At 42.2% G+C, this 15366-nt stretch overlaps 1 protein-coding gene across 2 annotated transcripts in view; it reads right to left on the reverse strand.

Annotated features, from left to right (window-relative positions):
• Window positions 1-1632: 1632 nt before the first annotated feature.
• Window positions 1633-15366, reverse strand: part of BCLAF3 (BCLAF1 and THRAP3 family member 3) — a 71626-nt gene continuing 57892 nt past the window's right edge. The window contains exons 12-13 of one of the 2 annotated variants that reach the window (XM_066599841.1): window positions 8628-8714; window positions 1633-2088 (exon numbers count right to left, since the gene is read on the reverse strand). In XM_066599841.1, coding sequence (XP_066455938.1) covers window positions 2059-2088; window positions 8628-8714 — 117 coding nt within the window. In that variant the 3' untranslated portion in view covers window positions 1633-2058. The remainder of the gene's footprint in view (window positions 2089-8627; window positions 8715-15366) is intronic. The other variant, XM_066599842.1, reaches the window with a different exon arrangement.

A 15366-nucleotide genomic window follows, 5' to 3' on the forward strand; every position in this document is an offset into this window, starting at 1 on the left:
ACTTTTACGGAGCTATTCTATGTTAAAGTACACATGTCAGATTTCCAAAATTTGGCCTGGTCATTAAGGCGCAAACAGGCTTGGTCACTAAGGGGTTAATATGCTGGAGCAGAAATACTCTACACTCCAGCAGGTCACATGATTCACTGTACAATGTCACAGGTTACTCTGCGAGTAATCCAAGAGTGTGATGATGAATATACTCTAATTTGGCATGGATTCCAACACAGAATACGTGTTTAAAAACAACATGTGAGCAGAACCTTTTCTGTGCTATGTGTGAACATAAGAGATAAGAACAACCAAGTACTAGGTATATTAAAAAGCTAATAATTGACTACACTGAATTTCACGCAGGCGCACGTGTAGTACAGATTATGCCGCGCCGTTGCTAGGCAACGAGGCGGATCCCTAGACCTTTCCGCAATGATGATTGCGGAAGGGCCGCAGGTCGGACAGCTTCCATTGATTCAATGAAAGCCGTCCACATGGATTTTCGCCTTTAAATAGAGCATGCTGTGATTTTTCCCCCTTCGAGCGGAAAATTGCAATTTACTTCCACTTGTGGGCAGGAAAAAATGCTTTCCATAGCATGCTATGGGCGGTATTTGCTGCGGAAGCCCGCTCCGGATTGCAGGCGGCCTAATAGAAACTACTGCACCTTCTATAGTCACCCTCCTGATGCTTTGCGAAGACAAATGCCTCCTAGGAATAGGAGCTGGCTCCAGGCTATACTAGCTTTTTTTTCCTTTCCAAACTCTCCTCTGTTTACCTGGACACTCTTTTCTTAGGTCCGGCTCTGTCAATGTGTCAGTGGACAATCGCCAGGGCTTACTGTCAATGTATGATGTCAGACTGTTAATGAAGCCTGACATCACCCACTGACGGTAAGTGATGAGGACTGCCCACTTGATAGATTCACAGCGCTGGAAGCTGAACCTAAGAAGAGCCCAAACAGACAAACAGGGGAAAGAATTACCAAGAAATTGGAGATAGTCAATTAGGCCACGGGTGCAGAGCTATGCAGTCAGCCCTGCTAACTTTAGACCATATCAGGTCCCCTTGAAATCCAATACTTTTTTAGGCCGGCTGCACACGGCCGTGACGGGCTCCGCCGCGGAACATCGCGGCGGAGCCAGTCACGGCGCCCCACAGAGACCCCCCTACTTACCTGTGGACCCGGCGTCTTCCGTCCCGCATGCGACGCGGTGGCCGCGTCATATGACGCGGCGGCGGTATGCGATTTCACGCTATCTTCCGCTGTGCTACAGCGGAAGATAGCGTGAATGGACGGCTTCCATTGACTGCAATGGAAGCCGTCCGCGCGTACACCCGCGGTAAATAGAGCATGCCGCGGGGTGAGGACGGGTGAATTCACGGTGCGGAATTCCGCACCGTGAGCACTGAACTATTAGGTTCAATAGAACCTAATAGCTGCGGGCAACGCGGCGGATTTTTGCCGCGTATTACGCGGCAGAAATCCGTCCGTGGGAAGGAGGCCTTAAAGATAAAAAATGTCATTTAAAAATGTGATTAAACGTGTGAGTTGTAAGCGCTCCCCATCAGTATCCGGCAACATCAACCGCCCATCACTACAGAATGTATATAAAGAATATAAAGCCAGAAGAGTCATAAAACAAGTCAGGCACTTTATTACATTAATACACAAATCTCTTAACCTAAACTTCAAACAAAAACCTGAACAGAAACAAAAATAAGAGACAAACCATGCTTTTGCTAAGGAAAATATGTAATAAATACGACCGCCCCATCTATGGGAAGTCCTCTTGTATATTTTTGCAGCCTTGCATTTTAATCTTGCAAAAACGGTAATGAGAAATTAGCAATTTTCCATCTGAACATGGTCATTAAAAAACAGTGAAAACAGTACAAAAGTTGTGCAGCAATCCACTACTGAGAAAATAGTATCTTTTTTATCAAGACTATTATTTTTTCTGTTTCGTAGTGCCGATGCTCTGAATGAAGCCCTGGAAAGTCAAGTATCTACAAGTAGAAGCTCTAGTGGGTAAGAGTCTTCCTGAAGCTCATGGAAATGCGTTACATTGATGTAGCCGGGTTCCTCCATCCCTGTAGAGAGAAGCAACAGAATAGATGAACAACTTGCACTACAGCAAACTGCAGCAGATGACTTGTTACATTGCTGCTCATCTGTATTAAAATGTATATGCTAAATGTAAAGGCCCATTTACACGCAAAGATAATCTTTCAAACAACTGAAAGATTTGATCTATTTGTATAAAGTGTTAATGCACATTAACACTTTATCATCCTAATTTGCATGTAAATGGGCCTCCAGGAATTGTTTGCAAAGCCCAGCATGTGATTAATCACACGCCCAGCTGTGCAAACAGCTTCATTGTTCTGCCAATTACATTGTTATCTCCTGGCTACTGTAAACATGCAGTGGAGATAACAACCTGTGGTCTATTGAGAGCTAAATGTGTTTGCTTTATCTCTCAGTAGCTGAACAATGAATTTCACCTTAAAATCACTGTACAAACAAAAATTGCTCATTTTTGTGTAAATGGGTCTTAAGCAAGACCGTCAAAATAATGATGTCCCCTCAGTATCGTGTGGCTTCAATTCATATACGAACAAAAATATGCCCTGCTCCCAGGATGTAGCTCATATAAATTAGGCCCCGTCCATGTGACACTATTCGGGTCGGTATTTTGAATCATTGCTAATATATGTCCAAAATACAGAAGTGGTGCAAACTTTCCATTAACCTTCCCTCTGCAGGTTCCTTCCTTGTTTGGGCTTACAGAGTCATACAACATACAGAATACTGATTCCTTAGACTTCGTTCACACATCTACCCGGCTTACATAGAGGACGATGGAAAGAATTACTCATTGGTATTTGACAGATTTGCTATAACTTAAAAAGGCCCGCACCTCTCACGGCTTCAGATTCTGCTGGAAGAGAAATGTGGGATAAATGCAAGATATGAGGCGCCAGCGTAACCTTATACGTTTCACCCACACACAAGGACTACTGATGGAGGTCTAATCTGATGGCAAAGTGAGGAGGATTTTACACCAAGTACAGGAGAAACGTTCCATATGTTCTTCAGGATTTCACAACAAATCTGGGATTGGGTATTATTTTGAACACTACGCCATCTAATGGCAACTCTTGGCATTTTCTGTAATATTGTACACTAGTCCTTCAGAAATAAAAACACGAGACCAAATTCAGATGAATGGCCATCCCAAAATACAGCAGAAGTTTCACAGAATGGGGGTTTCTCTTACCCTCTCTATGAAGTTCATATGAACCCCTCTAATCTTTTATATAAACCTGGAAAACCCATTTAATGTACTACATTTTATCCCATTCGTTAGCAAAGTTAATGTTATGTTTGACTCATATTATTTAAAGGACAAGCAAGCACTACTACCGCTGTGCGAGTGCCCATGATTGTGATAGGCACATGATTGAAGTCTATGGGTATTTTGAAATATAAAAAATGACGCTGGGGGGGACCCTGTAATCAAACCAGTGTTGGACTAGGGGTGCTACAGCCCACCAGTAAAATTAATTCTGGGGGCCCACGTTACAGCTACATGCACATATTACACAATCGTCTTTCGCAAGTCCTAGGTTCCTGTATTCTCCATCCACTTCAATGGAAAGGTGGCTGCATTTGTGTGCATCCTTGTCTCCACTGAAGAACGGTATATAGAGAATTCGGTGAGCCGGCATTGGTGGGCCCCTGTTAACACAATAGGAGTGGATCTAAAAGGTGGCATTGATGGCATTGCCAGTGAAAAGGTAAAATTACATGTAAGGGCAATGGGCTCCATTCATCTCTATGGAAGCGAGCGATCCGCAATGCATCCGCAATTCAATTGCAGATGCATTGTGGATTTGTAGGCAGTTACCTCTCTGGCTGCTTTGAGACCAAGCAGGGAGGTGGGGAGGAGGGTGAAGGCAGGCACTTTGGGTTTGCGCTTTATTTTTTTTTCTGCGCGGACAATCCGCAGTGCATCTGCGTACATCCGTGCAGAAAAAAAATTGCTATCCGCGATTGCAGGCAAGCATTTTAAAATTTTCACGCTGAAACACAAGTCTTCAACTGTGGAAATCCACGTGTGCCGTGGACATGAGGCCTTATAATACCAAGGGAGGAACCACAGCAAAAAACAGGAAACCAACAAAGAAAGCTGTTGGACACAAAACAAATCTATAAAATCACAACGTTATTGATGATTAAAACACAAATATCAAAACAGAGATAAAACACAAAACAAAGATGGACGACCTACTAATGAGAAACCAAGCAAACCAAACATGCTGTCCGATAGTAAGAGAATAGTATTAAGTGCATAGAGCTTTTTGTACTCCATTAAAGTTGTTTAACAAAGGGTATTCGATCAAACTCAGAATGACTGAAATGTTACATGGATGGGGCAGATTTAATGCATCTGGTCTGGGATTGTGTAAAATTATGTACATTTTAAAATGGGGTATTAGAGGTAATTAAAAAATATATACAGTGGGGAAAAAAAAGTATTTAGTCAGAAACCAATTGTACAAGTTCTCCCACTTAAAATGATGACAGAGGCCTGTAATTGGCATCATAGGTAGACCTCAACTATGAGAGACAACATGAGAAAACACATCCAGAAAATCACATTGTCTGATTTTTAACAAATTTATTTGCAAATTATGGTGGAAAATAAGTATTTGGTCACCTACAAACAAGATTTCTGGGTCTCACAGACCTGTAACTTCTTCTTTAAGAGGCTCCTCTGTCCTCCACTCATTCCCTGTAGTAAAGGCACCTGTTTGAACTTGTTATCAGTATAAAAGACCCCTGTCCACAACCTGAAGAAGTCACACTCCAAACTCCACTATGGTGAAGACCAAAGAGCTGTCGAAGGACACCAGAAACAAAATTGTAGCCCTGCACCAGACTGGGAAGACTGAATCTGCAACAGGCAAGCAGCTTGGTGTGAAGAAATCAACTATGGGAGCAATAATTAGAAAATGGAAGAGATACAAGACCATTGATAATCTCCCTTGATCTGGGGCTCCATGCAAGATCTCACCCCATGGGGTCAAAATGATCACAAGAACGGTGAGCAAAAATCCCAGAACCACGCGGGGGAACCTAGTGAATGACCTGCAGAGAGCTAGGACCAACGTAACAAAGGCCACAATCAGTAACACACTACGCCACCAGGCACTCAGATCCTGCAGTGCCAGACGTGTCCCCCTGCTTAAGCCAGTACATGTCTGGGGCCGACTGAAGTTTGCTAGAGAGCATTTGGATGATCCAGAAGAGTCTTGGGAGAATGTCATATGGTCAGATGAAACCAAAGAAGAACTGTTTGGCAGAAACACAACTCGTCGTGTTTGGAGGAGAAAGAATGCCGAGTTGCATCCAAAGAACACCATACCTACTGTGAAGCATGGGGTTGGCAACATCATGCTTTGGGGCTGTTTCTCTGCAAAGGGACCAGGACGACTGATCCGTATACATGAAAGAATGAATGGGGCCATGTATTGTGAGATTTTGAGTGCAAACCTCCTTCCATCAGCAAGGGCACTGAAGATGAAACGTGGCTGGGTCTTTCAGCATGACAATGATCCCTAGCACACCGCCAGGGCAATGAAGGAGTGGCTTCGTAAGAAGCATTTTAAAGTCCTGTAGTGGCCTAGCCAGTCTCTAGATCTCAACCCTATAGAAAACCTTTGGAGGGAGTTGAACGTCCGTGTTGCCCAGAGACAGCCCCAAAACATCATTGCTCTTGAGGAGATCTGCATGGAGGAATGGGCCAACATACCAGCAACAGTGTGTGCCAACCTTGTGAGGTCTTACAGAAAATGTTTGACCTCTGTCATTGCCAATAAAGGATATATAACAAAGTATTGAAATGAACTTTTGTTATTGACCAAATACTTATTTTCCACCATAATTTGCAAATAAATTTGTTAAAAAAAAATCAGACAATGTGATTTTCTGGCTGTGTTTTCTCATGTTGTCTCTCATAGTTGAGGTCTACCTATGATGTCAATTACAGGCCTCTCTCAATTTTTTTAAGTGGGAGAACTTGTACAATTGGTATCTGAGTAAACACTTTTTTCCCCCACTGTATCTTGTAGATATTGGTCTTAATCGCAAAACTTGTATATGGAGTATAGCCGATGTACAGTCTTTTGGGGACTCAAAAGAATATGTTTGACAAAGTTTGATAACTAGTTAACCCTTTGCAATCCAATTTTGGATTCAGGGTTTCCTAGGGGTTTTTCTTTTTCTGCCATTATACAATGGCGCCATCTGCTGGCTAGAGCCAGTACTGCGGTATGGAACATGCTGGAGAGGCCCCCCCAACAACAGAGCGGCCAGTAATATACAGTAAGAATACCCTACCGGACGTCTTCCCACATCGGAGCTGTACAGCCTTTGAGCAGAATGTCTTCAGATGTCAGACAATGGATTGGAAGAGGTTCATACTGAGTGCTGATTGCAATGAGGAATCATAGAAAGCTGATGGGAATTAAAGAGAGTGATGGAGAGAGGCAAGAAGGTGGAGGAGAGTTCGTTTTTTTTTTCCCTTTGCATGTGGCCTACATTCTTTTCTCTTTTTTTTCCTCTTTTCCGGAGGAAGGGTGGGGGGGGGGGGAATATTTTTTGTTTAAATATAGGTATAATTAATTGCATTGCTTAGGTGGGGAAATTATATGATTTATGGGTGATTGTATTAAAAATATTGCTTCAATAAAAAGTATCTGCTTTAAAAAACAAAACAGAAAAACACTACTTGGAAAACCCCTTTAAGTTCATCACTGCACCTTTGAATGTAATCGCAAACAACACTAATAAATGTCCAATAAAACAACGAGGCGAGGAGAAAGATAATGCTCTAAAAAAGTGTATTGAAATGAACATTTAAAAAAAAAAATTAAAAAGTGAAAAAAAACCCCGCAAACACTGTACCAATTGTCTACTAACTACAAAATCTACGAGTGGGATGGCAGAACCTGTAAAGCATGAATAAGACACTTCTCTGCACACAGGAAGGTTTTCAGCCTTGTTTATTTGTTCCTTCCTATACCCAATCCTCGGGTTCAGAAGACATTCGTCAGTTTAATGTTAGTCTTTAAAGATTTTTAATGAGTTAGCATGGACTTTTCCTTCCCTTCTTGGCTAAGGTTATGACAGCAGTAACAGCCCATGCCCATAAGAGGGCCATGAATCACCCCCTACATGTAATGCCAGACGTATTGTGGACAGCTAACAGCTAATAAAAAAGAAAATAAAATGTAGATGGTTATATCATTACCAAGTGAAATTGAGCCGAAAGCAAGCTTGAAGACCGTCTAAGCAGGTGAACGTAATGTCTGTGTGGTTACCACTGGGTGTGGGGTGGATTTTTAATTAAAAAAAACTAAACAAACAAAAAAAACCCCAAAAAACAAATGTGGATATGTAATGTAAAGAGATCTTGGCATGTTTAGAAAAAAAAAATCTCCGCTCCCCAAAAGACATATATTGGTGGCACACACCTCTCATTACATGCACTGCTCCAAATAATAAAAACACTTAAGCATTGCCAAGTCACTTAAGCTTCAGGCATATCAAACTGTCTTGTTAGGAAGTATAAGCAATTGTCAATCCATTTCACATCCAGTGGAGAGGCAACAGCAAGACAACCCACAAAGAAGGGAATGGTTTCACAGGCGATGGCCAGAGACAATTACTTCCTTTATCCTTACTGACCGATTCTTCTCTAGTGGCCTTGCCATTACTGGTAGCATGAGGCAGGACACCTAAGCCCAATCCGATTACACAAGTAGTCCTGTTCCCCCGGGACAACACATTTGTATGTGCCGCTGCGAGGTTTGCTGTGTCTTGTAGCAGAGTCTCAAGAGCATGGAACAGCTAACAAGACTCAAGAAGAGGTAGACAGGGCTTTAGAAGGACATCAACCCAACCTTCGGGCTAGTATGTACTCCTTCATGGAAGGAGGAACAGAAGGAGCACCACCAGAGCGCTATAAAATAACCTCCAGCGGGCTACTGGTCTGCATGTTTCAGAACAAACTGTCTGGAATACACTCCATGGGGATGGCATGTAGGACTGATGTCATGCAGTGATACTCATAGCCCAGCACCATGTAACTCGATTGGTATTTGCCAGAAACCACCAGAACTGGCAGATCCGCCCACTGGCATCCTGTTCTTAGCGCAAATGAGAGCAGGTTCACACTAAGCACATGTGTAAGTTGTGAAAAAGTCTGGAGAGGCCCAGTGAACAATTATGCTGCTTGTAACATCATTCAGCATTTGGCGGTGGGTCAGTGATGGTCTGGGGAAACACATCCTTGAAGGGTTGCCCAAGCCTCCATGTGATAACCCACCATGAACATTGGTTGCTAAGGGTTTAAGATTAATGTGGCTGCAACTATGAACATAATCACCACTGTGAAAGTATCATGGTATCTTGCCATGCATTTATGTGCAAAGGCATGATGGAGATTGCAATAAGATCATGCTTAGGTGACAAGTTAATCTTGGCAATATAGGATTAGTCCTTCTGCCAACAGTGAATATGGGTTTTAAGTACACAACTCCTTAAATGTTATAGATTGTACCTTGTAAGGCTTTCTGGCCTCATCTGAATGTTCAAAATGGCTCCTTGAAGAGAAGAATTGATGAGTATTTCCTCTGTAGCTTGAGCCCTGAAGTATTCCAAAGACAGAAGAAAAGCAAAAACTTATTACAGCACTGATGAACATGTACAGATAACTGCACACTTCTCACCTGTAACTATACTCATTGTCAACAAAAAAGCGGGCACTTAGAGAAACTGTTGGAATGGAATGAAACTTTCTCTGTGATTGTAACGCTGGTATAAGTGATTAGAATATCAGAGCAAAAGCATCATTAATTGTGGAAAACTAAAACCTTGAAGGGAGGCTCTAGTATCCTGTTGTACCGCCTCAAGCCTGGATACAAGATGTGATATGGGCAGCCATGGTGGCTCTAGTACCTGTTGTACCGCCTCTAGCTTGGACACAAGATGTGATACGAGCGGGCATGGAGGCTCTAGTACCCTGTTGTACCACCTCTAGCTTGGATACAAGATGTGATACGGGTGGGCATGGAGGCTCTGGTACCCTGTTGTACCACCTCTAGCTTGGATACAAGATGTGATACGGGTGGGCATGGAGGCTCTAGTACCCTGTTGTACCACCTCTAGCTTGGATACAAGATGTGATATGGGTGGGCATGGAGGCTCTAGTACCCTGTTGTACCACCTCTAGCTTGGATACAAGATGTGATACGGGTGGGCATGGAGGCTCTAGTACCCTGTTGCACCACCTCTAGCTTGGATACAAGATGTGATACGGGTGGGCATGGAGGCTCTGGTACCCTGTTGTACCACCTCTAGCTTGGATACAAGATGTGATACGGGTGGGCATGGAGGCTCTAGTACCCTGTTGTACCACCTCTAGCTTGGATACAAGATGTAATACGGGTGGGCATGGAGGCTCTAGTACCCTGTTGTACCACCTCTAAGCTTGGATACAAGATGTGATACGGGTGGGCATGGAGGCTCTGGTACCCTGTTGTACCACCTCTAGCTTGGATACAAGATGTGATATGGGTGGGCATGGAGGCTCTGGTACCCTGTTGTACCACCTCTAGCTTGGATACAAGATGTGATATGGGTGGGCATGGAGGCTCTAGTACCCTGTTGTACCACCTCTAGCTTGGATACAAGATGTGATACGGGTGGGCATGGAGGCTCTAGTACCCTGTTGCACCACCTCTAGCTTGGATACAAGATGTGATACGGGTGGGCATGGAGGCTCTGGTACCCTGTTGTACCACCTCTAGCTTGGATACAAGATGTGATACGGGTGGGCATGGAGGCATACAGGTTCCATATGGCATCCTGCAACATATTGCTTCACATTTGCTGTAACTGAGCCTCAAGATCGTACAAACTCGTAGGCTGCCAAAATGTGTATCCCAGATGGTCTGTATTGGTGATAAATCTGGCCAACCAACTTTTCACATCCCACTAATTTGCCCCTCGTTAACTGGTTGAAATCTCTTCGATTGCGTCGTAGAGGCGTCTAGTGGTCAACAAGCTCTACACAAGTGGAGGAAGAGGCCACTACACACAAGCAGCCTCTGAGAGCCTTTTCATAGGCCAACAGTGGAACCACTTTTAGGGCTTCAGGTGACAAGAGCGTTCATATAATCACATCACAACTCTAATCTTTTCCATATCTGCCTGAAATGTAACTGCATGCCGAGATTTACAGAGAAACAACAACTTCTTCTAGGTACTGGATTTATTTTTTGACAAGGTTTATGTTGCATAGCCCAACTGCATAAAGATTATGGTGACACACGGAACTAAATCTATATACTTGAAATTTAACATATTTTGCACATCTTACAAACTTTGAGTCTTTGTGGACAATGTCAAAGACTATCTGGCTAGAGCCACATGACGAGCAAAACAAGCCGAGTCGAGGACACATTTTTTTCTTTTTCATTACACAGGCTACATACGGATCAATAAAACTCTTCAGATTATGTCTGATAAGGCAGTTTTCAAAACAGCTTTTTTTCCCCTTCAAGCCTGTCAGACTGAAGATTCATTGGTCTTGGTATGACTGTAACATAATGGAGGTTATTTACTTGGACTGAAATTAAAAGGCGACTGGTTGCCGTAAAAGCCCTGTAGGCTTTTACGGCAACCAGTAGGGGCCGACTATTGTGTACTTTTATGGAAAAAATACAGAATAACCTATTAATTAAAAAAACATATTCTCCAGCCATTGCACTGTTTTGGGGCTTAACTTCAAGCTTAAAGGGAACCCGTCAGATCTCCAAAGCACCACAAACTCAGGTATGGTGCTGTTAGAAGATGTGACTGGGAGCAGGGTGATGTATTTCTTATACTTACATGCCATGATCCAGCGCTGTAACCCAGTGAAGTCCACGTATGGCAAGAAAATCTGACTCTTTGCGGAGTCCTGTGCCTGCGCTCTCCTATACAAGTCTATAAGAGAGGGTGCGCACAGGATTCTGAACAGGGACAGACGCTGTAGAGATGCGACAGGTTAACTCCAAGATATTAGAAATTTGCTAAGTGAAATGTGGCAAAAACAGCGAAGTCATTGTCTGCGAAGTCATACTGCAAAAATGTATTATCTGTGTCTAATAATACGTATATAGTATATATACACACACATAATATAATATACATCACCAAGTCCATGCTGTGGAATATGCCAGAGGATTCTTTTGGATGTATACATCTAGACAGACTTTCAACATATACCTCTAAAAGATGGCTGCATCAAAAATTCCAGAAGATGAGAACATACAGTACTATTCGCAGCATCAAAACAATGGACACCACAAAGAAACCCATCATAAGTCAATCAGATCCATTGTGCACTGGTAGTATCTAATGTAAGATGGACCCTGCACAGCGTAGTAGTTTCCAAAGGTGCAGATGTAAACAGACTGCAAGTGGATAAAAGTTTGCCCTGGTCAGGGGGTGATTAATAAATCACAGAAAAAAGGATAAAAGAAAAAGTCAGTCATCACAGAAGGTGGCCATACTTACTGGTATACTGATGTAGAGATATTTCGGCAGCAAACAAAGCCTTCTGTGATTTTTGACTTGATATGTTTCTGTGATTTGTAATATTAGTGTAGGGACCTGCAAGATAACGAGGACCCTTGACATGAGTTTCAAGCTTGCTTATTTTGGCCAAAATATTAACCCCTTAGTGACCACTCTAACGCGGTTTTACGTCCTGCCGTTGCAGGACGTGTAAGGAAGGAGACAGCGCTGCTATCTCCCTCCATACTTTATTTCAGCTGACACTTGTGGGCAACAGCCCTGTTCAGCCGTGCGGGACTGTCAATGCTTTAAATGCCGCTGTCAAAACTGGAAGCAGCATTTACATCCCCCGAATGATGTTCAGGGGTCCCGTACCTCCCCCCCCCTGCGGTGAGATTGGGAGAGCCATGCGGGTGTCATGGCAGCCGGAGACCTTCTGATAGGCCCTAGTGGTGGCTTGATAGGCTGCCTGTCCGAATGCAGTATGATCTAATGCTATGGCATTACATCATACTGCATAAGGCATAAGCGATCTAAGCAAGTTGTGGTCCCCCTGGAGGACTAAAAGAAAAAGTAAAAATAAAAACAATTACGTTTTATTAATTATTTAAAAAAAAAAAAAAGTTATAAAGAGTTAAAAACAAACCCCTTTGCCATATTTACAATAAGAAAATCTAATAAAAACAAAAATACATATTTGGTATCGCTGCGTCCGTAAAACTTGGATCTATCAAAGTAATGCATTATTTATCGCGCACGGTGAACATCATCCGGGGAAAAAAAAGTGCACTTTTTTTTGGTCACCCTGTTGCCAAGAAAAAAAATCTAATAAAAAGCGATCAAAAGGTCCCATGTATTCTAAAATGAAACCAAAGGAATCTACAGGACATACCGCACAAAATGAGCCCTGACACAACTATATCGACAGAAAAATAAAAAAGTTATTGTGTGCAGAAGATGAAGACAGAGAATATTATATATATATATATATATATATATATATAAATATATAAGTAGTACAGCAAAAAAACTATACAAGTTTGGTATCGTAGTAATCGTACTGGTCCTATAGAATAAAGTTATTATGTTATTTTTGTTGAAGTTTGTGTGCCGTAGAAACAAAACGCACTGAAAGATGGCGGAATGTCAGTTTTTTTTTCCATTTCTCTCCACTTAGAATTTTTTCAGTACATTATATGGTACATTAAATAGCAGCATTGAAAAATACAACTCGTCCCACAAAAACCAAGCCCTCATACAGCGACGCCGATGGATAAATAAAGGGGTTACGATTTTGTAAGTAGCAATCTTTTAAATAAATGAGGTACTGTACAGTGGGGACGAAGGGAGGTCAGCTTCTGAACAGGAATGTAGAAGACAGGTAAAAGGAGAAGAGTTAGATTAGAAAATGCGATAGGCTTCCCTAAAAAGGTGTTTTTCGGGCACGCTTAAAACTGTGGGTGTTGGCAATTAACATGACGATCTGAGGTTACCAATTCCAGAAAAGTGGTGCAGCTCAGCAAAGTCGTTTTAACATGGTCAAGAAAATCATGAGAGATTTGCACATTGCGAAACGCACAAATCTCGCATGAATATGAACCCCATTCTTTTAAAAACCACTGTGGAGGAGTGCTACTTTCCTGAAATGAAACAAGGCGGTTTGGCTAGTGGATATTGGACTGCGTTTTAGGGCCCGATATGGCACTTACCCGTGTGAAATTAGCCTAAAAGTCTTGGAGCCAGGAGTGGGCAGTACGGATTAAAAAGGAACTTCGTGTAAGGTTAGTAATAGAGTAGAAAGTAATACAGTGGAAAGCACGATAAGGTGGCAGACAGAAATGAGGGAGGAGATATAGGGTGGTGCAGCACTGTGGAGAGCTTTATGGATGAAAGGGACAAGTTTAAACTGTGTTCTATAGTGGACGGGCAGCAGTGAAGTGTCTGGCACAGGGTGGAGGCATTGGTGTAGTAATTGGACAAAAAGATGAGCCTGGCTGCTACATTATTTTGCTATTGAGTTTCGCCTGCCTTGATGGTTTAAGTGTTAAAAATAAAGACAAAAAACCCCGCTGTGACTCATAAAGGCGGGAGGTTGTTTGATTTCTTTTCGCCTACAGACTAAACCCAGTAATGAATTTACAAAAAATAAAAAAAATCAGCACAGAATAGGAAAGTGTGAGTTGGTCCGATGTCAGGCTGCAGGCTTCTCTAGTCACGTTATACTAAATAAAGGGCGAGATATATCTAGGTGTAATCAGATCTAGATCAAATTAGAGTCAAAGTCAACCTGCCGAGACCTGAAGAATTAAATAATGCTTTCCGGCATTAATTAGTAATCCTTTAATAAACAATGTACTCCCTTGTTTTAGGCTATAAACATTACAACATAAAATTGTACAAAAATACAGGTGATCTAATGCAACCCTCTAAGGGCAGACAAAGATGACATAAACTAAGAGCAAAACAAGATTCACGGCCGGACAAACTGTCTGAAATGAAATATTGGAGGCTAGTTCAACGAACAGAACTTTATACTTCTCCGCTATGTCACAAGGGTGGGTTACATGCCTGATGCAACTATGGTGCTGGACAAGAGACCAAGCACTGGGTAAATCTTGTATGTTTGAGGTAGGCTACAGCGTTGACCCCGTTACATTAGAGTAGACACACTAAATTAGAAAGCATACACAAAGAAGTGTGAGGACTTTGCATATAGATTTCTTGCTACAGATAAGAGGAGCTGTCCCATATGGACAACTTTTTGTGAATACGGACATTCTGGGGATCAGGTGATTGTAATTACATTAGTGGCAGGTGCACACTTCTACTGTAAAAGAAATGAGGAATTACATGGATGACTGTGTAAGGATTCAGTTGATATTCGAGTGCTCTGCACACAGTTTCAGTGGCGGCGCATGTGGAATGCAATCAGTATTCAGATACAATAAGCAGAACAAGTTGAACCCGTCCAAAGTCTCTCAGTTTCAATACAGATAAAAGTGAACAATTTAAACCAGAACCAGCCTGAGGTCCTAGGACTTTGTAGATTATGGATACAGAACACTGCAGCCCTTCTGGACTAGTGTATGTGTTTGAGATTTGTATAGGTTTCTTTTTTGGGAAGTGCAAAGGAATTGGTAAAGACTGCTGCAGTATATTGTAGATTCATGTTTTCTAATCCAGTTTCGTATATGCTGAATCATTACTCAATTCTTTCAAAGAAACTATCATACCTTACACAAGGATGACCGTCTGAAAACGATATTTCTGTACCCTCCCCTTCTGTCTTACAGGCAACCGCAAAATTTGAGGAACCTTATAATCAGGAGTGTATTGCCCTTTGACACGCAAAAAGGAACTTATCCCTGCAATGTAAGGAGCTGCAAGACCTGCTCACATGTACTGATTGCGTACAGGATACAAATCCTCAACACACAACGGGTTCTATGTCTGATGTTGTCTACCTGATCCAGTGCAGTAAATGTCCTGTCGGTGTGCTTTATGTTGGAAAAACAAAACAAAAACTGAAAGACAGGATGAGATCTCACCGCCACACAATTGAACAGAGAAAGACAGAATTACCTGTGGCCGAGCATCTTTCTAATTATGGACATGATATAGGAGATATGAGAGTTATGATATTGAATGGTGGTTTCAAGTCACAAAGCCATAGAAGAATTTGGGAATATAAATTTATAACAACTTTTGCCATGTTCAATAGAGGGCTAAATTATTCA

The sequence above is a fragment of the Eleutherodactylus coqui genome, chromosome 4, assembly GCF_035609145.1.
Source record: "Eleutherodactylus coqui strain aEleCoq1 chromosome 4, aEleCoq1.hap1, whole genome shotgun sequence".
NCBI lineage: Eukaryota > Metazoa > Chordata > Amphibia > Anura > Eleutherodactylidae > Eleutherodactylus > Eleutherodactylus coqui.